The 25,018-nt window shown below is 38.3% G+C and overlaps 2 protein-coding genes across 5 annotated transcripts in view; both read left to right on the forward strand.

The window, feature by feature from the left end:
- Window positions 1–255: 255 nt before the first annotated feature.
- Window positions 256–25,018, forward strand: part of LOC143874351 (Cyclin/Brf1-like TBP-binding protein) — a 38,867-nt gene continuing 14,104 nt past the window's right edge. The window contains exons 1-14 of one of the 4 annotated variants that reach the window (XM_077376884.1): window positions 256–528; window positions 1,171–1,252; window positions 1,539–1,614; window positions 6,835–6,920; window positions 7,009–7,085; window positions 9,243–9,299; window positions 9,590–9,702; window positions 12,807–12,886; window positions 12,997–13,083; window positions 14,996–15,076; window positions 15,903–16,067; window positions 16,155–16,310; window positions 17,147–17,234; window positions 17,345–17,466. In XM_077376884.1, coding sequence (XP_077232999.1) covers window positions 461–528; window positions 1,171–1,252; window positions 1,539–1,614; window positions 6,835–6,920; window positions 7,009–7,085; window positions 9,243–9,299; window positions 9,590–9,702; window positions 12,807–12,886; window positions 12,997–13,083; window positions 14,996–15,076; window positions 15,903–16,067; window positions 16,155–16,310; window positions 17,147–17,234; window positions 17,345–17,466 — 1,338 coding nt within the window. In that variant the 5' untranslated portion in view covers window positions 256–460. Of the gene's footprint in view, window positions 529–1,170; window positions 1,253–1,538; window positions 1,615–3,836; window positions 3,887–6,834; window positions 6,921–7,008; window positions 7,086–9,242; window positions 9,300–9,589; window positions 9,703–12,806; window positions 12,887–12,996; window positions 13,084–14,995; window positions 15,077–15,902; window positions 16,068–16,154; window positions 16,311–17,146; window positions 17,235–17,344; window positions 17,467–25,018 lie in introns of those variants that run through there. The other 3 variants (XM_077376883.1, XM_077376887.1, XM_077376886.1) reach the window with 3 other exon arrangements.
- On the forward strand, window positions 20,396–22,680 carry LOC143885286 (uncharacterized). The gene is made up of 3 exons (XM_077389384.1): window positions 20,396–21,006; window positions 21,093–21,402; window positions 21,499–22,680. The coding sequence occupies exons 1-3, from the start codon at window positions 20,870–20,872 to the stop codon at window positions 21,937–21,939; spliced, it is 888 nt and encodes a 295-aa protein (XP_077245499.1). The 5' UTR covers window positions 20,396–20,869; the 3' UTR covers window positions 21,940–22,680.

A 25,018-nucleotide genomic window follows, 5' to 3' on the forward strand; every position in this document is an offset into this window, starting at 1 on the left:
AGTTGCACTCCTGTTGAAACCATTCAACCGTCAGACGTATTAGACGATTCAAAACCTCTATATTGAATGAACGGCGAGGAAACAAAAACAACGGTCTATATTTATGACCATTGTGGGGACACGATCGACATAGGTTTCTTGCAATAGATGGTTAGGATGATTCAATGGAAATGATTCAGTCGGCCCCATATTTTACGAAAAATACTGGACTTCACGTGCGCACACCGTATAAAATCTCCCACGCACATCAGAGGGCTCTCCTTCAGTCCATTGTAAGTATTAATTTAGTTAGGGCACATAGCGGTCATATTAACTGAACAAGAATTCTTTCCTTATGTGCTTTCTTAGGCGTATCACAAAGAAGAGAACTCAAAATCTAGGGTTTCAAAAAGGAAAATCAGGCCAAGGTAGTTGTGGAACTTAGGGTTAGAATTCATACCCTACCATTAACACTTGAAAGATGACTTGGTGTAAGCATTGTGCAAAGGATTGTGCCACAGAGCGTGATAATGACAATGGTGGTTATGTGTAAGTTGATTTCTACCTCATTCATGTTACATGGCTCCTTTTTTTTTTAACAATTCTTTATATGGTATATGTAGTCCTGAATAGCTATTTCCATGTCTGCATATTCCTTATTTATTAGTACATGGGTGCTCTGTAATTGTAGTTTCTGTATAATTGTGGCAGAAGATATAATCTGTGCTCAATTTAACATAAAATGATGTCAAACCAACATGGGAAACATGTCAAACCCACTTGGTTTCGGAACGATTTTGCCCGAAATTTCGGGATTTCGTTAATGTTTTGTTAGAAATACGAGGAACATGTAACTTTTTCAGATAAATTTTTTTTTATTTTATTTTATCGAAATCGACATTTCGACAGAAACCCTGACAAAAATGAAGAACAACGAGATTCCTTTAAGATATTTAAAAAAAAAAGACTTAAAATAAAAAAGAAACACCACATGGCCGTGATTTCGTATTGATTTGTTTCAGTGATTTTATGAGATTTCGGCCTAAATTTTGTATCGAAACCGAAATGTTTCCGTTTTGCTGATGACTGAAACCGAAATTTAAAACTTTAATGGGAAATTCCGCTTTGCAAAACGGATTTGTGCAACTTTCGGGTGCAACTGATTGTCTATTTCTCTGGTTTGCCTCTCAGATGTTGCGCTGATTGCGGAAGGGTTATCGATCAGGACATCTACGCTACTGAAGTTACCTTTGTAAAATCTGCCGGGGGACAGGTTTGGTCCTTTTGTTAAAATATTTGCTTCTCAAATGTGTTCTAGTCAACAATCCAACAGTTCACTATCTAACATTAGGCAAGAAAAAAAAAATCCTTATCTCTATGTGCTGTATATCCCACTAACATACGCTGTTTTAATTATATTTTAATACAAGCTGAATTAATGCTTTCAAAATCCAATAGCACACACACTGGAATCTTGGATTTTTACTGTTACACTGGATAAGATGAGCTATTGTCCATGTATTTCTGGTCGTCATCTATTTCTTTTTTAATTTATGCAGAGCCAATTGTCAGGAAGTTTTATAAGGAGTGTTCAGAGTGACTATTCTGCATCACATGAAAGGACTTTGTTAAAGGGTATGTATCTAGTTACTCAGTTTGTTATAAATCTAATATATGGAACGGAATACTTTTTATGTCCTCATTTTGCTGAAATATGCTGGCTTGTTCAGAAGATGCTATATGCTTGCTGCATTCAAATATGGCCATATCTCTAATATGTCTTGGTTAACATTAATAATGTGATGATGAAATTGCAATTGTTGGAGATGCATTAAAAAGGGCGGCCCAGTGCACGAGGCTCCCGCCATTGCAGGGTCTGGGGAGGGCTAGATGTACGCGGCCTTACCCCTGCTTTTGCAGAGAGGCCGTCTCCGTGACTCGAACCCGTGACCACCAGGTCACAATGGAGCAATGTTACCGTTGGAGATGCATTATGTTTGTTTTTTCATATGCTAAGGTTATATTCTATAGATCTGATTATCTAGTGGAAAATTCAAGACAGTGACAATCTATGATTTGTGGACACGGACACGAGTGTCGTGTGCCGACATTGATACAGAGTGTCTAAACCCCCAAAATTTAGAAACGGGGACACGGCTAAAATAAAAAGTATATATAATCATAATTAGTTGACATGGATTCGTGTGTCAAGTTTCGGCACGGATATGAGTTTTCTACCATGGCAACATTTAAAAATCTAGAAATGGTGACACATACATACACATAATATTGATTATCACACAAACACGTGTCCACACGCCCACATTAACCTTAGCACTTCTATCAATACATTTAACAGTGTCCAAAGGAGTGTCGAAACGTGTGGACATGTGTGCTGTGTCTGACACGGCAGGACACGTGTCTCAGCAATAAATTGAAAGTGTCGGCTAAATCATAGGTGACAATTGTGTCTCATTTCAAAGGATAATGTCCTCAGTTTGTAAATTTGGTTTGGTTATTATGCTTCTACTAGTAATTACTAAGTAGCAATTGTAGAAACTGAGTTGGACTATACTGATTTTAAATACTTTAGATTTGGGTAGAATAGTCCCCCTTTATAACTAAATATTCCGGTTTCTTGAAATTCTACAAACTACCCAAGGGTATTAGTTAATATTTTTCTCTGTTTCCATTTATTAAAAAAGTTAAAATATCTTGCGAAACTGCACATTTCTTAGGCAATCTCTATTTTATTGTATGCATGGATAGTAGAATAGTCCCCCTTTATAACTAAATATTCTGGTTTCTTGATATTCTATAAATATTCTTCTGTTTCCATTTATTGAAAAAGTTAAAATATCTTGCGAGACTTCACATTTCTTAGACAATCTCTATTTTATTGTATGCATGGATTAGGCGTAGGGAAACAACGTGCTGACACCTAGATGGTCATAGCAAGGGCCGGAATTCTTACTTGACAGTGCAACTATCAAACACAAAATTATGACTTACCAATAGATTATAGATTTTGAGCTTACGATGAAAATACCAACAATGGTACCAAAGTCAATAATGAAGAACAAATATTTGGTGATTTGCTCTTTTGACTGACAAAGAGGGTTGTTAGAAATCACTTAAAGAAAGTGGATTGGAAGATTTGAGAGAGCTTTCTACGCCCCCCCCCCCCCCCCCCCCCTTTTTTTTTTGCTTCAATAATAGATGGATAGGAGAGAATGGAAGAAAGATGATCCATGTAGACGAACCCAACTAGTGTCAGGATTAGGCTTAGTCAATTTGAGCCGGGTAGATTCTTTCACATTCTTCATGAAAATATTTGGTGATTTGCTCTTTTGACTGACAAAGAGGGTTGTTAGAAATCACTTAAAGAAAGTGGATTGGAAGATTTGAGAGAGCTTTCTAACCACCCCCCCCACCCCCCCCGCCCGCCCTCTTTTTTTGCTTCAATAATAGATGGATAGGAGAGAATGGAAGAAAGATGATCCATGTAGACGAACCCAACTAGTGTCAGGTTTAGGCTTAGTCAATTTGAGCCGGGTAGATTCTTTCACATTCTTCATGAAAATTTTCTAAACGATTCATTAGCCCACCCTAACTAGTTTGGGACAAAGGCTTAGTTGAGTTGAGAATTAGATGTAAGCAAAGGAATATTAGTCATATCACCATATGATTGTAGCATTTTTTTTCCTATTTTCTCCCAGTCCATCATCTCCTTAATGACACGCACACACACACATATCATTGTCATCATCATTAATAATGTTGTATTTCCTAATTCCTTCTACAGAAACTTGAAGCAAATGAACCTTAACCAGTGTTGCATGGATTCGGATTCGCGTGTCGGGATCTGACACGGATTCGAGGTGTCGGATTCGGCAAACCCCCAAAAGTAGGATTCAGATTCGGTAATTTTTAAATCAAATAAAAATTTCAAAATTTAAAATTTAAATATGTGCGCGGGCATATATATATATATATATATATATATATATATATATATATATATATATATATATATATATGAGGAAAATGATTGTGAGCTTGAAGCTCATATAGCTTATATGAGCTTGAGGGCCCAAACACATGGGTCCCACATTTTTGTGGTGATCCAAGCCATTCATTTGCAAGGCCCCATCATAGATAGAGCGTGTACCAAAAATCAGCTCCATTGGATCATTCTAACCCGTCCAAAAGCAGAGGGCAAAAATGGGCAGATTTGTGGCAAACAGTGTCTGTCCATTTTGCCCTCCACTTTTGGATGGGTTAGGATGATCCTATGGAGCTGATTTTTTGTACACATGCTATCTATGTAAGGACCTTTCAAATGAATGCTTTAGATCATCCTAACAATGTGGGCCCACATGTGTTTGGGCCCTCAAGCTCATATAAGCAATATGAGCTTCAAGCTCACAATCATTTTCCTCTATATATATATATATATATATATATATATATATATATATATAGAGAGAGAGAGAGAGAGAGAGAGAGAGAGAGAGAGAGAGAGAGAGAGTATAGAGTTCCTAAGGGTGCCCTCATATAAGCTTATATGAGGTGGCACTCACAAAACATAAGGGGCCCACATTGTTAGGATGATCCGAAGCATTCATTTGAAAGGCCCCATCATAGATAGGGTGTGTACAAAAAATCAGCTCCATTGGATCATCCTAACCCCTCCAAAAGTGGGGGAAAAAATGGGCAGATTTGTGGACAAAATGTGTCTATCCATTTTTGCCCCCACTTTTGGAGGGGTTAGGATGATCCAATGGAGTTGATTTTTTGTACACACCCTATCTATGATGGGGCCTTTCAAATGAATGCTTCGGATCATCCTAACAATGTGGGCCCCTTATGTTTTGTGAGAGCCACCTCATATAAGCTATATGAGGGCACCCTTAGGAACTCTATTATATATATATATATATGTGTGTGTGTGTGTGTGTGTGTGTGTGTGTGTGAGGAAGTCTAAACTGAAGGGAGCCCTTGCAAAAAAGAGGTAAAAGGGCTCTCCTATTGGCTACACATCACCATCATGCATTAATAATGGTTGAAAAGTCAAACATGATGGTGATGTGCAGCCAATGGGGGAGCACATCACCATCATGCATTACAAGGGCGCCCTTCAGTCTAGAATTCCTCTCTCTCTCTCTCTCTCTATATATATATATATATATATATATATATATAGAGGAAAAGGATTGTACGCTCGAGCGTACCAAGCTTATGGTACGCTCGAGTGCCCAATCACATGTGGGCCCGCTTTGTTAGGATGATCCAAACCATTCATTTGAAAGGCCCTTACATAGATGGGGTGTGTACCAAAAATCAACTCCATATGATCATCCTAACCCATTCATTTGTGGAGGGCAAAATAGACAGACCACAAATCTGCCCATTTTTGCCCTCCACTTTTGGAGGGGTTAGGATGATTCAACGGAGCTGATTTTTGGTACACACCCTATCTATGATAGGGCCTTGCAAATGAATGCTTTGGATCACCACAAAAAATGTGGGACCCATGTGATTGGGACACTCGAGCGTACCATAAGCTTGGTACGCTTGAGCGTACAATCCTTTTCCTCATATATATATATATATATATATATATATATATATATATGAGGAATAAGATTGTGCGGTCGACCGCACCTAAGCTTAGGTGCGGTCGAGGGCCCAAACACATGGGTCCCACTTTTTTTGTGCTGATCAAAACCATTCATTTGCAAGGCCCCATCATAAATAGGGTGTGTACACAAAATCAGGTCCATTGGAGCTGATTTTTAGTACATACCCCATCTATGTAAGGGCCTTTCAAATGAATGCTTTGGATCATCCTAACAAAGTGGGCCCACATGAGTTTGGGGCCCTCGATCGCACCTAAGCTTGGTGCGGTCGACCGTACAATCATTTTTCTCTCTCTATATATATATTCATGAAAAAATTGAGGGTAGAGGGTTGGGGCGAGTTTTGTATTAACAGAGTTGAAGGAGGAAGGGGGTCGATGTTCGAGGGTCGAGGCGCTATGGTTTTTATTAAAAGAGTACGGGTTATGCTTTCATATAAAAAAAGTTAAGAAGAAAATACGTTTAAAGGGAAAATATACAGAATTCGCATTTCAAAAGAGACAATGATGAATCAGATTCGCTTGAAAAAAAAGGATTTGTGCAGGATACGGCTACAACAAGAATCCAGGTGTGTCCCATGTGAATCCATGTCCGATTCGGATGTGTAGACGTGTCGACATGGATTCAGCATAGGGGGCAAATAATCCATGCAACATAGACCTTAACTCTAGTATGTGTACCATTAAAAATTCCTGTGCAAAAACTACATCTATATCTTCAACTGACTTTGGAATTAATAATATTTTTAAAATAACCTCTGTACGACACATCTTCAAAATTATAATTGCAAGTATGCTTACGAGCAAAAAAATGATAGTTAATTTGAAGAGGGTGACATATGTTTAGAAACATGATAGTTATCTTGACCAACATCACATCATGACTTATCCAATACAAGCATTGTGCTAGACTAAATATGCTAGCCCTACACAAGTGCTTGGGTATCATGGGAAAATGGCTTGTAGACCCACAATATCCTACATTTATATCCTTTTTATTTCATAAAGTTGGAAGTTGTAATGATCTAATGGAAATATTTCATTATTTTTTTCATGGTACCTTTATGTTTTCATTGCCCTTCTGAATGTGCAATGCTGTGGATTTATATTTGTCCTTTTTTATTTTTAGGGACTAGGGTAGATTGCAATGAGTTTTTTCATATAAAATTTCCAAGTTCTTATTTCTCACATCCCTTTACTCTTCTTTATTTTAGGAAGAGACGAAATTAGTGATATGGTTGTGGGTTTATGTGTGGGTGGCGGGGATTCTATAATCAACCAGGCTCATGCTTTTTACACAGTATGTTTCTTTCATTTCACTCTTGCCTATGTTAATCAGCACAATTGTTTTCTAAATTTTCTAATTTCTGAAAATGTCATTTTTTAAGATTGCAGTTGAGCGAAATTTTACCAGGGGTCGTAGAACATCACAAGTTTCAGCTGCTTGCCTTTACATTGCTTGTCGGTAAGGATTGCCCTCAAAATAGTATCAACATATTCTTTTAAATGGTTTTGCCCTCAAATAGTACCAACATATGCTTTTAAATGGTTGTTATATTGCTCTTCATATCTAGTTTTGCAGACCTCGAACACTGCATGTGCCCTTTTGATGTATATTTAGATAATGAGAAGGTTTATCAGGACTTAAAACTTCCAATTATATTCTGGCTATTTTGTTGGCAATGAATTATTATTATTTTGCTCACCAATTGTGGTTTTCATATTGCTTTTACCAATTTATTTCCATTGTTTTCTTTATTCTTCAATCTGCACTAGACCTAAACCTAGGTCATAGATCTAATAGGGGTGCAATTGGCCTGTTATCTGGTTTCTAGCTTGAGTTTTACCCTTATTAATGCCAAATACTTAAAAAAGAAAAAGAAAAAAGAAGAAGCTTTCTAGCTCATTTTGCATTAACTCAAACCTTTAGTAATGTTTAAAACCATGTCAATTCAGAACTTGATCGAGTTAACCAGGTTCGGGCCTTCTGACTCTGACGTCATAGCCTTTTTGTTGAAACTGAAACTTTTCCAACCAAATCATCGACTTGCTTTTGTCTTGAAACCTATGCGAAGTTTTCATCAAGTGGATGAGTTTTTGAATATCAACAACATATTTTAGTTGTTACTAAACCGTTCCATTTAGGGGGCAGATTCTTCTTGGTTTTGGTTTTGGAGCTATAGTCGGGAACATTCTCTTCTTTTTATATGTATTTTTGTTTTTTAAGCACTATACATCTCTCAAAAATAATCAGGATGCACATCTCTCAATGGAATATTCTACTAACCTAGTTTTTAGTAATTTCAAACATGCAAAGTCTAGTGATCTATTTTCTCTCCACAATGGGCTGTATCAATGCAATAACCTACTTCTTTCCTCTATGTGCTTTATGTATGACTAGCGTGCATAATTCTCAACAAGCTTTTATTGTAGATCTGGAATTGGAACATTCAATTTTCTGGTTCTTTAAAGATGACTAGAGTTTTGAATGGAAACTGCTGGCTTCTAGTTTAACTCCCGATGACAATTGGCAACCTTAGTAGTTTTATTGTGTCTTAAACCAGATAGACTAAAATACCTCGAATGGATTCTTTCAGCTCAACTTTATATGGGAAGTAAGTACTTTTGAATACGTGGAATTGTGGACGGATGAATCCCAAGTCATAGTGGCGATGGTCCTTATTGTGTGTATAAAGGGTTCTCAATTGGAAACAATACACCAAATAATTATTCATGGGCCCGAAGTGCAATAAATACATCGTCTCAATGATTTGTCTTTGAATCTCTATGACGAAAGAACTATGACTGTAGCCTCCAACATTTAGAGGAACCACTGTGAAGATTCTAATGGAAACTACATACCATAGTTTCAAAACTCCCCCATGTCATCGTGGACTCCCGTGAGTTGACTCCCTTTTACCTTGGCCGCATTCTTGTCCGAGTTTGGGTCCACAAGACGTAAATAAGTATACATAGCTCCATGAATAGAATAGTGGTGCCATGAATAGAATAGTGGTGAGCCTATTACTGTCTATGCCTGAATTGATCTGATATGGAATACAAAATCCAGGACATTGAGTAATTCTACTAGGTTCTTTTTGCTTCATCTATTTTAGTTTTGCAATTGATTAGCTGGCATTATTTATTATGAATTTGTTCATGCACCTATCTCTTCAGATATGTGGTGTGCTCCAAGTTTTAAGTTGCTAAATGGTGTTATATGTATTTTTTTCGCATTTGTTATAGAATTATAGTACCATATATTAGTTTCATAGAAAACATTAAGTTTAGTTGAACAAAATCTGGGTATTTTGTCTGCCTATACATATTTATCCTTGTTACATTTGTTTCTGGGAAAAGGCTTGATTTTATTATGAAAGACTGAAATGTATGGTTTGCCATACATGCATTTTTCTTTTCATCAATTCATTGACAAGGTTGCTCATAAAGCACATAATTAGGTTTGGGATTCCAATTTGGTAAAGCGATGCATGACATTGCTGACTTAAGTCATACTGAATTAGAGATATAATCACGAGTAAATTTTTAGATGGTATATGTTTGTATTTAGTAAGAATCAAAAGCAAGTTTCTAATACTAGTTTTCTAATGCTGTTCTGTAGGCAAAATTCGAAGCCATTTCTTCTAATTGATTTTTCAGAGTACTTGCAGATAAATGTGTGAGGATACTGGTTCTTTTTTCCTTACAAGGCTCCTATAAAAGTATATTGGTTATTAACATTGTTTTAAATTTCAGATTGGATTTCGGCCGAAATTTGGTCATTTTGACCGAAATTGTAAAAATTTCAGCCGAAATGACCGAAATTTGAAAGAAAAATTCAGTTTCGGTAGGGCTTGAAACCAAAATTTAAATTCATGGTTATTAATGTGATAAATAATTTTTAGTCTTTTTCAGTTGCATGCTTTTGTACATGATTTACTATATTTTGATGTGGAAAACTTTTTTCAGTTACATCCTAGGCGCTGTATTTTTGCAGCTTTGCAAACTGCTACGGCTTGAAGAACATCCCATTGTTCAAAAACCTATTGATCCTAGCCTTTTTATCCATCGGTTCACAGAGCGTAAGCACCTATTAATGCTTAACTTTTTCTTATTCGTTCACTTGGTTGTTTTCACTAGAAAACCTGCTTTAATTCTACTTGAATTCTTTTGTGCATATTTTCCTTAAATAATTGAACTGAGAGGCAAGTTGCAATTCAATTTGAAGGGCCTCTATAGGCTGTTAGATGTAATACCAGAGCTCATTTCATAGAATGATCTTTCCTATTTGCAATACATCCATGTGAACATCTTAGCTTGGAAATAACTGTTATAGTTATCTGCATTTGTTCTTTGGGGCCCCAATCATACTCCATTCACAAGCTTAGAACTCATTTTTGACTTTAGGGCCTGATGGGCTACTTGCATGGCATTTTGTTTCGGTTATAGGAGGTGCCTGTGCATTTCACACCTCAAAATCTAGTAGATATGCAATAAATATTGCCATTTGCAAATACGCCTGATACACATCTGATATGGCGAGAAAAATCCAAAACTCAGAAAAAATAGTAAATGAATTAGTGTAACGACTAACATATAAGAAAGCTATTATATAACTTGTGATAACATACTGATAACCTGCTGAATTCTGTAAATCGCTATTGTTATATTGTTTTCATATTCTTTTGAGCGATAAACCTAGTTTTTAATTTATTCATTACTGGCAATGTAAAATCTTGCACATACATGCATAGATCTAGCCCTACAAAATTAACAATTGAAGTCTATTTAGATTTTATCATTTTAGAGAAAAAATTCAAAGAATTTTGAAAGAGAAGATAAAAAAGCACACCAGCTCTAGCATATTCATTTATCTAGCCAAACTTGTAAACTCGTTTGAAACTGTGTTTTAAGTTTTATCAACGCTTACCAGGCACTAGATACCATATTAGTTAATAAAGGGGAAAAGGTTAAGCATTTACCGCAAAAATAAAAAATGCCCGCGATGGATTTTTATTTAGGAGCCTTCCCTAAACGAATCAAAGGGAAATGAGGAAAAAAAAGAGCTTTAAGAAACCTTATCCTTGCATATTCCATTGCCTGAGAGATGTGTGATACACGTGGCACATCATTATGTATGGCACTTAGTAGGGGCCAGCCTATCCGACTTTTAGGCATCAAGAGATGTTTCAGGCATGTATCATTTTCGTAAGAGATTCCCAACACATCATAAGATTATCGTTCTTGAAAATCAACACTTTTCCATATCTAGAAAACAGATGGGATTCTAGGATTTCTCCTTCGGGCACCTACCAGAAGAGCTAGGAGAGACTAGCAGCAACATTCCCAACTCCCCAATTTTCCCATACTTGTGAACTATGATATTGTGCCGTAGCGCCTCACATCCTTGTCCAATTATTTAGAGCCGTGATTTGTTTCTCAACTTGAAGTTGCTGATGCCGATATCTCTGTTCTTGTTTGGTTTGGATACCTCCTCTCAACTGATGTGGTGTTTCCCAAAGTAAACACAATTGGATTCTAATGCGGTTGCTTAAGAGGGAAGAAGAAAAAAATTACAACACAAGAACACAACTAAGAGAAGAAGAAGAAAATGGGAGCAATGCTCAACTCAATTGATATATTATCAATTACATAAGTTTATCAAAATCCAAAATCCCCTTCTACAGATGGTTTCTATCCCTTTAAATGAAAGACTAAGAGAAAATTCGTTCAAGCTCCTCCACTAACTAGCTTAGGGACTTACATATCATAAATTGATTTGGAACTCACAAATCTTGACTTGTTTGGGATCCCACAGACACAGTCTACTAAAACAGTCATAACTCTCTAACCACTTGTCCGATTTATGAGTGCCTATACTCCTTGGAAAGATCACAAAAAGATCTACAACTTCCTAGTTTACCACTTTTCGAGATTTTGCCATCTAGAAGTCCAAAAATCAAGTTCAAAATCTGGCTGCTGCATTATGGCTGGAATGCACCTTGGACACTCCACCCAAGCCACCTAAGTGTGACATGGCTGCCATGTTGGCACTGTATCATATTCTTTCTTATCTCTTTGCAATTTCACCCAAAATTTGAAAATGCAGAACTGGAAGTCGGCTAAAGATGCTTCAATAAGGCTGATTGTTAAACGGAGAGATATGCAGATTTTCTTCCATAATAGTTTTATTCTCACAAATCTTTCGACTAAACCCGTGCGTATATGGATTTCTTTAGGCATTTTGTCTTCTATTTTGTTACAGTATGATTTTTGAGAGTTTGGACCGTGTGCGTGCCTAGGAATAGAACGATTACTGATAAATTGACCAATAAAATTGATAGTTGATAATATATATTTTGGCTTATGTCCAAGATGTACCTCTGATACCCAAGTATAAATCCTTGCTAATAGTGGGCACTCAAGCATGCAAAGTTACGTCTCCTAGAAATTTTTGGATCAATATGTTGGCGAGATGCACCTTTGGTACCCAAGTATAAACCCTTGCTAATCGTGGACGCTCAAGCATGCAAAGTTACGTCTCCTAGAAATTATTGCACCAGGTTCTCTCTGCAACCGTGAGTGAAGCAGTTAACTCCTACACTAGGTTATTGCTCCACTTAGTCATCGAATGGAAGAAATTTATAACTCATATTCTGATACTTGAGATTTCATGGTTCCATGAGTACACACTCATTCTTCGCCTAAAATACTGGGATAAAGCTAATTCTGAAAAGGGCACTGATTTTTTTTTTTGAATGGTAAAAGGGAACTGATATATCCACTGCCTTTTTTTTTTTCTATTTAATGTGTTTTTTCTAGATGTCAAAAATACCCCTTGTCACTCTTATTTCCTCGCTTTCACAAGTTTATATACAGGGAGGGAAGAGCACACAGCTAACAAAGGGGGCGGAAATATCATTTCTAGTAATAGTAATTATTACTGATATTGCTAAAAAGACAAAAAAATAGTGACATTTATTGATCTGAATCGAAATGAATGGAAGAGTTGTTTGTATTTACTCATCAAGTGGAATTTCTATGACTGTAAATATTATGGAGCTCTTGTTATCGATTGGTTTCTTGACGAAGTGTTATAATTAACTTATGCAAGATAGCACATATGTGGATCTATCTGACATATAGACTTACTCGCTAAAAAATGTGATTTTTTGTTTGCTTGTAGGCTTACTTGGTCAGAAAGACTTTGCTGTTTCTAGGACTGCTATGCGCATTATAGCTAGCATGAAGCGTGACTGGATGCAGGTGGATACTTTTGTTTTCTTAACTTTTTGTCAATATTTGGGTGTCAGGAATCAGGATAGGTACTTTGGCACTAGATTATTTCATGCTACCTATTTACTCTGAATCTACAGACAGGAAGAAAACCTAGTGGTTTATGTGGAGCAGCCCTGTACATTTCCGCACTTTCTCATGGACTAAAATATTCCAAGACAGATATTGTAAGTGAATGAATCCTATCGTATATACCATTCAAAAAAGAAAAAAGAAAAAAGAATCCCATTGAATATATATCCACTTTTGTATATTACATTATTCCCTTCATTTTTTTGGGCTGTTGACAGTATGTCGGTATGATGTTTCTGCTCTCTTCACCATTCTGTGGAAGGCTGGAAGATTTCTATTTTATATAGATGATTTATGGAGAACTTTGATTCAGTCCTGGATTTGAGGTTGGGGCATTGTTAGCAAAACTCTGTTTTAAACGGCGTTTTTTTTTTTAAAAACACTTGTTTTATTGGTGTGCCGTTTAATACTCCGTTTAAAACTTTTATGGTTAAAAAAACTCCTTTTTTTAGGAAAACGTTTTAAACTTGTTTTAAATGTGTTTTAAATACGTTTTTTGGCCTACTTTCCAATTTTACACCCATCATATTTTGTAAATGACCAAATTTTAAATGCATTTTTTTGTGTTTCCATTTTTTTACTACATTTTTTTAACCAATACCGTATTAAACTTGAATTTTTCCCATCCTGTTTTTTTGCTGAATCTCGTTTTGCTAACTATGGGTTGGGGTCAGCTCTTTATCCTAACTGGTATCGCATTTGCCAGTATAATTAAGAGAACCAGTTCACTGCCAGCAGAGCATTTAGATGGTGTCTGGTCAGGAAAGGGAAGCAGTTTACTTCTTATTACAATAATAAAAAAGATTCTCCCCAGGAAAACATGAAGTTTCTAAGTAACAGCTAAGTCATGAATCCTACCAAATTTTTACTTTTATATCATTGCCTTTCATAGTTTTTGGCATTCATGTGAGGGCCTTGCTCTACATTTGTGTCATTTTGCATGCAGAGTTATGGAATAAGTGATAACACAATGAAGTTCATATATAGTGAGAATGCTTTTGATTAGAAAGATAAAGACTGTGATACTAGTTCTATTATTAATGCTAAATATCTATCGCATGAGAAAGATTTAGAAACCATTCTTACTAAGTTGATTTTTAGGTGACGCAATACATCAGTGAATGTTTGTTTAAATGTAATTCAGAAAATTGATCGATTTCTAATAATGTATATTGAACATAAATTAGTGGGTTTCTCAAAATTTTCGGTAAATGGGAGTGCCTATGAGTGGCCAATATCAAATATTAGAATATAACAAATTATAATAGCTAGGGATGAGTTCATTTGGGCACGGATTTTTAATGACAACTAGATTTACCCCGTTGTCATTATTGACAAAATGTTAAAAAATGGAGCTAAGATGAATTTCATGGAGTAATTGTTGCTGTTGCTTGTAGAGGGAATGAGAGAAGGTCAAAGCCATTTGAGGGATTTCATATTGTGAACCACACCTTCTGCAGGAAATTTCTGGTACTAATTTTTAAACCACGAAGGACAATTCTACAATGCGTAAAATCCAAAAACTATATTGACATAAGATACCATGGTTGAAGTGGCTGCATCCGCACTATATGGTAATCCTTGCACCTCTATCTAGAACCTTCCGTTGTTATGGCTTCTCTGCCAGCAGAAACACTAGAAGACGCATTACTGTCATAGAAAGATTAATGACCTTTGTGGAAAGTCTGCGGAATCTTCTGTCATAACCCAGTGAGCCATGCCGAGGGAGTGTCATTTGATTTTTGTCTCCATTGATAAAGACACCATTTCTTTTATAGTTTCATAGACATGAATCTGTTTTTTTTTTTTTGGTGGGAAGAAGCTAAAATATGTGTATACTTGCCAGAGCCGAATGTATAGTATAAATTTTGAGCTTCAATTTGTCAATATTCAATTCATTCATGTCTTGTCAATTGTAGCAACACATTCGTGAATATTCTTATTTGAAAGTTATGCAATGACAGCTTCAACTTGTTGATGCCTTATGAGTGTTCTAATTTTAACCAGGTAAGTATTGTTCACATCTGTGAAGCAACATTGACAAAACGGCTGATTGAGTTCGAGAACACGGAGTCAGGCAGCCTAACGGTAATATTCCATCTCTGGGAAACAGCTGACTTTGCTGAGAATTTTGGGTTCCCTAATAGAATTGGCAGTATCTTAAAAATTCTTATACCATTTTTTAGACCTGTGTTACTTCCATGTGTGAGTTAGAGGACCTTCAACTTGCATAGGAGATTTTTCTGCTTGTCACTGATTGACAATTGAGGGAAATTTCACCAAAATTTGATGAGGAAGACTTCCAGCCATCTACTTACTGTTGTAGAGTTCCATTGTGCTATCTCATCAGTGCTGCTAAAAGGAGTAGCATTGTACCCTGGTCATCATGTGCCCCCTTGGTTGCATTTTTTATTCCTATTAATTTGATGTCATGAACTTGGAATACCTTGGAAGTAACTGGAGCATGCTATTAATGGTTGACGAATGACCACTTAGGCACAATTAATCATTACAAGAAGTAAGAATGAGTCTTAAAAGATGAAATTGGTTTCCACCTGTTAGAGGGTATTTTGGTCTTAGTTCATGTAACCCTATTTGCACATGTGTGTATATATATATACACACATGTGCAAATAGGGTTACATGAACTAAGACCAAAATACCCTCTAACACAACCAACTGGCCATAATCTTAATATCTCGAGATAGGTTTTTCCATTATGATTACATTACATACAATCATGTTGGATGAGGTTGTTCGTTTGCATTCAAGAGCATTAGCATATCATTTAAGTTTGTAGAACTGGTTGCTGGTCTTAATTTTTATGCATTATATCATGTATCAGCAAGTCTCTTTCTGACTGTTACACGTGATTAGATTTAAGTGTTGTCACCAAATTCACATCCCTCCCCAGATTGAGGAGTTTATTACCAAAGCAAATGAGCTGGAAGGAGAACCTCATTCAAGACAACAACCTGTTGGGTCTAAAACATCTGGAATGACGGAAGTGCTATGTGAACACAAGGATCGTCGAGAACCTCATTTTGCGCTTGGCCTTTGCAAAAAATGTTATGATGATGTAACTCCTTTTTCCTTTCCTTTATGTTGTCTGTTTCCATGAATTTCTCTTATTTTGTGTGTTCCATGCTTGGATTGGTTGGTGCAGTTCATTGAACTTTCAGGAGGGCTTGAAGGAGGATCAGAACCTCCAGCTTTCCAGCGTGCTGAAAAGCAGAGAATGGCCAAAGAATCATCTGAAGAAAAGACAGAAGAGCCTTGCCTTGATACTATGTCTTGCGTGAACGACAGCAGTCATCCACACGTAAATATTAAACTCCTGACAAAATTTTATATCATACTAATATACTGCAACGACTTTCTTGGTTTCCCAATATTTTTCCATGGTTTTAATACAAACTTGTGGCAAAGAAGAAATTGAGATGTTGTACATTAACAAAGGGATGGGACACACTGAAAGATTAGAGCTCCCGGTTGCACAAAGGTTATATCTTGGTTGACTTGATGTTAAATTATATCAAATAAGCTCCTTCATGATACCATTCAAAATAAATAAATAAGCTCCTTCATGCAAATACTAGTCTTAGGTCATCTTTTGCAAAACCAATGGGGGCTAAACCTGCAGTACAATCACACAAAGGCATAATACGTAAAATTAGGAGAATGCTGAATTCTCATCATGACATGTATTTAATGTGCTTTCAGATTTGGTCATATACATTGCTTCATAATGCCAGGCATTTTAGTATGCTTTTATACCTGTTCATGTATGTTGCTGCATATAAAGGGATAACATTATTTATTTATTTTTGAATGGCAAAGGGATAAACATTATGATTTGAATGTCACCTATTTATAACCATGGATTTAAATTTCAGCCGAAATCCGAAATTTTGGATTTTGGTTGAGACCGAAACCGAAATGTACTGAAACCGAAACTTCCGAAATGTCGGAGATTTCGGCTAAAATTTTGATAAAATAATATTTTTTTACTGTTTTACAGAATTTTGGCCCAAAACATCCACCTTTCAAGACTTTTTACAGAATTTCGGCCAAAATTTCGGTTTCAGCAAGGTCCGAAACCGAAATTTAGAACCTTGCTTCTAACCATTACTCTCTTTTGTTGGCTTCCTGTGTTAGAATGGGAAAGAAGTGGAATCTTCTTCTAATATTAACTCAGAGGTGACCGAAAATGAATCAGACACCTCTAGAGAGTCCGAAAATACTGGTATGCTACATTGCTCTATAGCTCATGAAGGAAATTATATTATAAAGGTTTCTGTTATTTTATAGTATGAATAGTGGAAATTTTATTGAGGACCAAACATCCCATTTCAGGGTTTGCTACTAGACGTCAAGCAGTTGATGAGTCTGCCACTGATCAATCATTCAGATATCAGGACACAACGAACGTAGAAGTTGATGAATCAGAAAGCTTTTCTGATATTGATGATGCTGAGGTGTGAAATCAAATTTCATCTACTTTTTGTATGGTTACTTTGTATCAAGGACTACAAAATTGCCCCCTTTATCTGGGTAATGATGGAGACTGTCAACTAAGATATGTTCGGATGTTATTTTCTTGCATTCCGCCCGTAGTTAACATTGCATGCTTGCAGTTTTATTTGGTTTATTTGGCTTAAAATATTAAATTTGTGACTCTTACCCGTGGAAAGCTGTATATGATATGTTCTGATCCGTGAAATCTTGTGTAAAAGTGTGGAATCACCCCATAAGGGCTCCTCTAGCATCACTCCTAAAGTAGGTAAGAACTCTTATTCATTTATCAAAACTACTTTATTTAATTACATACATATCTACATATGTATAGTATATATAATACTTAAACACTAAACTAAACAAAAGTCCTATCATGCCTTCATCCATAATCTCTAAAATTCTGAAATAGCAGAAATGAGAAAGGTATCCAAAGTGTCTAAACTTTGTAATGATTAAAATTCTTGTAGTCCGAATCACTCCAATACTAATCTCTTAAGATTAACTTCATTGAAATCATGGAAACCAAGAAACTTACGTATAGATTAAGACGAGACTATCTCATACCAGTCACCACCCACTTCTGCAGATCCCATCCTACGATACTCAGATATGGATAGGGATACAGACACAGATACAAGAACTGAGATACAACTCTGCATTTTTTAAAATTTAGGAAATGGATACGGGTACAAGAATCCCATTCCATGAGATACGAATGTAGTTTCAAAACTCCTCTGCGTCATCGTGGACTCCCTCGAGTCTTACTCTGTTTCACCTTGGTTCCGTTATTGTCCGACTCCGCATTTTTCCTTACAAAGTCAATCAAAACTCCTTTGGCTCTCTTGAGTTATGATTGTTAGTTGAGGATCGAACGAAGGCCGCTCAGACAAGGGATTTAGGTGCAGCGGAAAGGCCCAAAAGTATATAAACAAAAAACTTCCTTTAATCATTTGCCTTTGTTAGAATAAGCCTATAAGTCTATGGGCAGTTTGGTCATTGTACTTCTCTTTTCATTATTATTAATAAATGAGTGAGGGGGAGATGCCCAACTCACTTTTCTCCCTCTCTAATTTCTCTTGCAACATGGTATCAGAGCCCTAGGGTTTCTGATCCCTAGGGAAAATCTACAGCCTCCATCTTCTCCATCTCCCTGAAAGCCCTAACCCTAACCCTCGTCTTCTCTCCGTCATCTTCCCCGGAAAACCCAAACCCTAATCCTATCCCTCTCTCTCTCAGTCCCGCCCCAACCCTACCCTCTTTGCAGCCTCCTTGGCCGCGATCCCCCAACCACACCCCCGCAACCCTCCCACTCTGATTTGCCCCCCCCCCAAAATAACTTTCCGGGAAATTTTTTTTTCTACACCTCGTCCTTTTCGTTCATGGGCTTCTTTGGTTTCTTGTCCTTCACTTGGGATATTGTCATATGATCATCTCTCCGGATTAGTTGGTTTTGTCTATTCGCCTCTCATCTTTTTTTGCTGTGGGTAGTGGTTTCTCTGTTTGTCTAGATTTCCTGTCGTTATGAATCTTCTCGTCATTGTTGATTCGTATATTGGCATGACCACTGAGGTCAGTGCTTCATCCACACCCTCGGCTTCTTCTTCATCTTCTCAATTGGCACCTGTGGAAAATTCCTATCCACAGTTGAATATTGCCAAGTTTGATGGAACCAACTACTTACCCCGGAAGGTTGCGATTGAGACATACCTTCTTGGCCGAGGTAAAGTACGCTTTCTTCGCGAGGATCCTCCCTCGCTAAAAGATCCTCTGTATACACGTTGGGAACCTGAAGATGTGCTGATTCAGAGTCTCCTATGTTAGAGTATGACTCCAGACATTTATTCTACTATGATTCTTCTTTCAACTGCGAAGGAGGTCTTGGATCACACGGCCGTGACGTATTCTGGGGCTGAGAACCTGACTCGCATCTGCTCTACTTACTCTGAGTGGATGCGGCTCCGTCGTGGCGACATGTCACTTGAAGCCCATTATGGGAAGTTCATTTTATTATGCCAGCAGCTTGATGTCTTCATGCCCCTCACCTCTGATGTTCATGTTCTCCGGCGTCGACGGGAACATATTCGTGTCGTACACTATCTTGAGAGCCTAGGCCCAGAGTTTACACATCTGCGCCATCAGATTCTTGGTTCTGGCGATATTCCTATGTTGCGCGAGGTCTATTTCCGCGCCCAACAGTGTGTTTGTGAGACCCCCTCCCGTCCTACTTCTGATAGTTCGGCTCTTGCCGCATATGATGGAGGTGGTGGTACTTGTCCTTCCCGGGGTGGTGGTTCTTTTTCCCGGGCTTGTGGACGAGGTGGCCGTGGTGGTGGCTGTGTTGGCAGTGGGCGTGGTCGTCCTTATTGCACCCACTGCTGGCGCGATGGGCATGTCATTGAGACTTGTTATACGCTGCATCCAGAGCTTCGCCTGTCCCGATCAGCTCACCTCAGTGCCTCTGGTTCTTCCTGACACAGTAGCCTCTGCTCCTGTCTCTACTCCTTCTGATGACTCATTCTCCTTCACGAGGGCAGACTATGAGGAGCTCCAGCATCTTCGACAGAGTGCCTCCTAGGCCACTGCAGGCTTTGCCCAGCCAGGTAGTTCACACACTACGTTACTCTCTAGCTCTGGGTCCTGGATTATTGACTCAGGAGCTTCAAACCATATGACTGGTAACTCATCATAGCTCTCTTTTTTTCGCTCATTTCCATCTGATTTTCAGTCTATTACTTTAACTGATGGTTCCACTACCCCAATTATTGGTATTGGTACCTCCCGTCCTTCACCTAATCTCCCTCTATCTGCAGGTTTATGTGTACCTAAGTCTCCTTTTAGTTTATTATCTGTTAGCCAAATTACGAAAAATCTGTCGTCTTTTTCAGGATCTTTCGACTGGGAGGACGATTGGATCGAGTCGTGAGGTGGATGGCCTGTACCGTCTTGACTGCAGCCCTTCTTCGTCAGCCTTACACAGTTCCGTGGATGCCTTTCAGTGGCACTGTCGACTGGGTCACCTCTCCCTTTAGCGTCTCCGGCAGACATCTTTAGTTCCTAGTTCTATTTCTCATTTTCATTGTCAGTCTTGTGAACTCGAGAAGCATCATAGAGTGTCTTTCCCTTCCCGAGTCGTCATTAGGGTTGATAGTTTATTTTAGTTAGTTCATTGCGATGTATGGGGACCTTCTCGAGTCGCGTCAAATAATGGATTCCAGTACTTTGTGGTTTTTATTGATGATTACTCACGCATGACTTGGTTGTATCTTCTGAAAGACCGCTCATTGGTCTTCTTTGCTTTTAAAAATTTCCATGATGAAATAAAAAATCAATTTAGTATTAATCTTAAATGCCTACGTACTGATAATGCTCGTGAGTTTTTCTCTACTGCTGATGGCTTTCAGGACCATCTTTCCTCTCATGGCATCCTTCATCAATCATCATGTGCATACACTTCGCAGCAGGATGGTGTCGCTAAAAGGAAACTGCGATATCTACTTGAGGTGGCTTGCACATTCCTCTTTCAGATGCAGGTTCCTAAATCCTTTTGGTCTGACGCCATTCTCACTGCTTGTTTCCTGTTCAACAGTCTTCTGTCTTCGGTGCTTCATGGTGATTCTCCATTTCACATAGTTTATCCACATCAAGACCCATTCCCACTTACGCCGCGTGTCTTTGGCTGCGTATGCTTTATTCATTATTTGGGTCCTGGCCGTGATAAGCTGGATCCTCGTTCAGAACTGTGTGTTTTTTTGGGTTACTCTCGCACCCAGAAAGGATACCGTTGTTACAGTCCACGTCTGCGCCGATGGTATGTATCAGCTGACGTCACATTTTTCGAATCAGAACCATTCTTTGGCTCTTCCTCTGGTCCTTCCCATGTCAGATCAGAACCTGAGGTGACTTTCTCTTCCTGAGCTTTCTCTCATTCCTATTACTCCTATTGCACATCGTCCTGCTTGCCCTCATGGACAGGTCGACTCGTGTGCTCCCAGGTGGATCATCCACCTACTACAGTCCAATATAAACATCGTCCACAGCATGCACGTCCCTCGCACACTGAGAAATCGTCCTCACAGGCAGAGATCTTCTTACCCCCTCATCAAGTATCTGACTCTCCTATTGCTTTCCGTACTCATTACCATTCTACTGCTCACCCGCTTTCTAATTTCGTTTCTTATGATCGTCTAACTCTCCCATTCAAAAGCTTTGTCTTGTCTATGTCTTCTGTTGTGTTACCACAGTCTTTGGATGAGGCTCTCCTACACTCAGGCTGGCGAGCTGCAATGGACCTTGAAATAGGCGCTCTTCAGTCCAACAACACATGGGATCTTGTCTCTCTATTTGCCGGCGCTCGACCAGTAGCTGCACCCACGGATCCAAATGTGAAACTGGTTCCAAAAGAGGGTGATTTGTTGACAGATTCTGGTAGGTAAAGAAGACTTGTGGGCAAGCTCATATACCTTACTGTTACTCATCCTGATATATCTTATACCGTTGGGGTAGTTAGCCAGTACATGACCTCTCCTCGCACATCTCATTGGAACGCAGTGGTTCAAATTCTCAAGTATCTGAAGGGTGCTCCAGGGAAAGGATTACTATTCAAACGGCATGGTCATACACGGATTGAGGGGTTCTCAGATACTGATTGGGCTGGATCTCCTGCTGATAGGAGATCGACTACCGGGTATTGTATTTTTGTTGGAGGTAACCTGGTTTCGTGGAAAAGTAAGAAAAAGGATGTCATTGCGAAATCAAGTGCAGAGGCAGAATATAGAGCCATGGCGTATACTATGACTGCGATTATTTGGTTGAAGTCACTCTTAACTGAGATTGGTTCCTCTCCTTCATAGTTATATTGTGATAACAGGGCAGCCATCTATATTGCGATAAATCCTATCTTCCATGAGAGAACTAAACATATCGAAGTCGACTGTCATTTCATTCGTCAGAGGATTCAGAAATGGGAGATACGCGTTGTATTCACTCGTTCTGTAGAACAGTTGGCAGATATGTTCACAAAACCATTGAATAAATCCAAGCTGAGCGATATATGTAACAAGCTAGGAATGTATGATTTATACATTCCAGCTTGAGAGGGAGCGTTAGAATAAGACTATAAGTCTATGGGCAGTTTGGTCATTGTACTTCTCTTTTCATTATTATTAATAAATGAGTGAGGGGGAGATGCCCAACTCAGTTTTCTCTTTCTCTCTAATTTCTCTTGCAACAGCCTTAACCCAAGATCCCTAGAGACTAGATGTGCTAATGGTGATGAAAATAAAACATAAAGATCAGAAATTATACCAGATTGGTTATCCGACTGATAACCTCTGCTTGATCTACTCCTCGCCTGACTTCTTGCCTTCTAAGGTAGACACCCCTGCAATTGAATCAGTGGCTTCCTTTGATTGCCACAGACAAGAGGATTAGAGAAGAACTTTTCTTCTCTTCTAGTTTTAAACTAGAATAAGGATTATGGGAGGAGATCTATACTACTAAGGAGGGAGAGGGAGGGAGGGAGGGATTTCTGTGAAACTGAGAAAAGAAGGGAATAGAGGGTTGGACGTCGAAGGCCAAAACATTTTTGCCAAAAAGTATATTGGACCTCCAACTCTTCCCCTTTTTATTCGCTTTGGAATTTTTTATTTTTATAAAATAAAATCCATATTCATCTTTAAGTGTTTTTAGCCTTTTTCTCTCTTTCTCCTTATTTGCATCAAAACTGTTCCAACCAGCCAATAAGATTCAAGAAACCCATTTATCCCTTTAAGTTAATTAAGTAATCATATTAATTAATTAACTAATATCCACCGTATATGCACCAAAGTGCATACACCACATATATGTTTTAAATCCTCCTATATCTTATACGACAAATCTCATCTGTCCGTGTAATCTATAAATTCGGGACCTTAATCCTCCAAGGATCATAACGGGGCAAGTGAGTTGTGAGTGGGATCCTTGCAGGGATTTGACGGTTAATCCTGCAAAGCCCAAGATGGGCCCCACAGCGACCTCGCTCTGTAGTCACACTACGGTCGCATTGGGCAATTGGCCCCTACCAGGACATAACCCTGAAGATGACTGTATGCATGGTTTTAAATTTCGGTTTCGGTTTCGGCTGAAACCGAAAATTCGGTACAAAGATACGAAATTTCAGTTTTTTGGGCCGAAAATTGGGCCGAAATTTGGTAAAAAATAAAAAGTAAGCATTTTATCGAAATTTCGGTTTCGGTCTTGACGGAAATCCGAAATTTCGGATTTCGGTCGAAATTTAAAACCATGATTGTATGATCATCCAATACCCCTAATCACATCGTATGTGTATGTCCCTCCTCCAGGCTGCCGGGGCTGGGGTGGGGGTGGGCTGGACACTCACTACGCCCTGGGCCCACCCAAAGGTATACCTTTCAATCATACAGCCGGGCCCGCAAATGCATTTGCAAAAACCTTTCAAAAACACAAGTATTTTAGAGATTCTTTGATAAACCTTTTATAAAATCGCCTGTCCAAACACTTTTAAAGGTCCCTGTTGTGACTGAAATTGTAGATAGACTTTTCCTTGATCAGAGGTGGAGGATTCCATGCCGAGCATCCCGATTGACCTCATGGATTACCCTAGGTACCAGTACTACCCGAATGTGACCTCGAACCTAGAGCAAAGCCATAGTGCAGACCCACAAACCAACATTATCTCTCTGGTCGAAGGACATATAAAGGGTCATGTCTGGGCAGAATAGCCTTATTTTTATTCCAGCCCACAGCGTGAACCATTCACTGGGCCCATTCTGCTTGCTTAGGGTCCACTACCCCAGCGGTCGAGATATGCCACCTCAATTCGTGTATGGAGGCAGGGCTGATGCTGGCTGTGTAGCTGCCTATGGAAGAACATGTGTCAATAGCAAGCACATCACACGTATTCAATATATAAATACCCAATTGATGTGGTGAAATAACCTTTATGAATAAACGAAATTCAATACAACAAATGTACCGGCTTTTAGGGCATATACACTATCGCGTCAACCGAGTACTCAACCGCGTCATCTGAGTACTCGACCGTGGTTTCCAAGTCTACTAAGATTTGTTTTGGCCGTGTTTTGTCACACATCCACGTTTTGAGACACTTGATAAGATGCAAGACATCCATGAATAAAATATCATTGAACTTTACTGGATTTCACTTAGATGATGTAATTAATAATAAATTTAAGTTAGAATTTATGAGACGCATACTCAAAGACATAATTGCAAATATTAGACAATTAGAAGCAAAAAAACATGATACTTAATTCGAATTGAGAGGCATGTGATTTAAACAAGGCAGTTGCTAGGCCTATGGCTTTAAAGTTCCACCAAAACCGACACTAAACAATCGAAATATTTCCGTTTCCATCCCACCGAAGCGTACATCGAAATCAAAATGCTTACCGAACTCAAAACCGTAGTGTATTAGTAATATATTGCATCTGTATGCGTTATGTAACTATATTATATGAATTTCATGTGGAA

This window comes from Tasmannia lanceolata, unplaced genomic scaffold (genome assembly GCF_043159265.1).
Source record: "Tasmannia lanceolata isolate RefF3 unplaced genomic scaffold, GAP_Taslan_0.1 ptg000002l, whole genome shotgun sequence".
In the NCBI taxonomy this organism is placed as follows: domain Eukaryota; kingdom Viridiplantae; phylum Streptophyta; class Magnoliopsida; order Canellales; family Winteraceae; genus Tasmannia; species Tasmannia lanceolata.

Coding starts and splice junctions, on each gene's coding strand:
- LOC143885286 (XM_077389384.1), top strand. CDS start 20,870: ATGCTCGTGAGTTTTTCTCTACTGCTGATGGCTTTCAGGACCATCTTT. Junction 21,007..21,092: donor AACTGCGATATCTACTTGAG/GTGGCTTGCACA, acceptor CCTGTTCAACAG/TCTTCTGTCTTCGGTGCTTC. Junction 21,403..21,498: donor ATGTCAGATCAGAACCTGAG/GTGACTTTCTCT, acceptor GTGTGCTCCCAG/GTGGATCATCCACCTACTAC.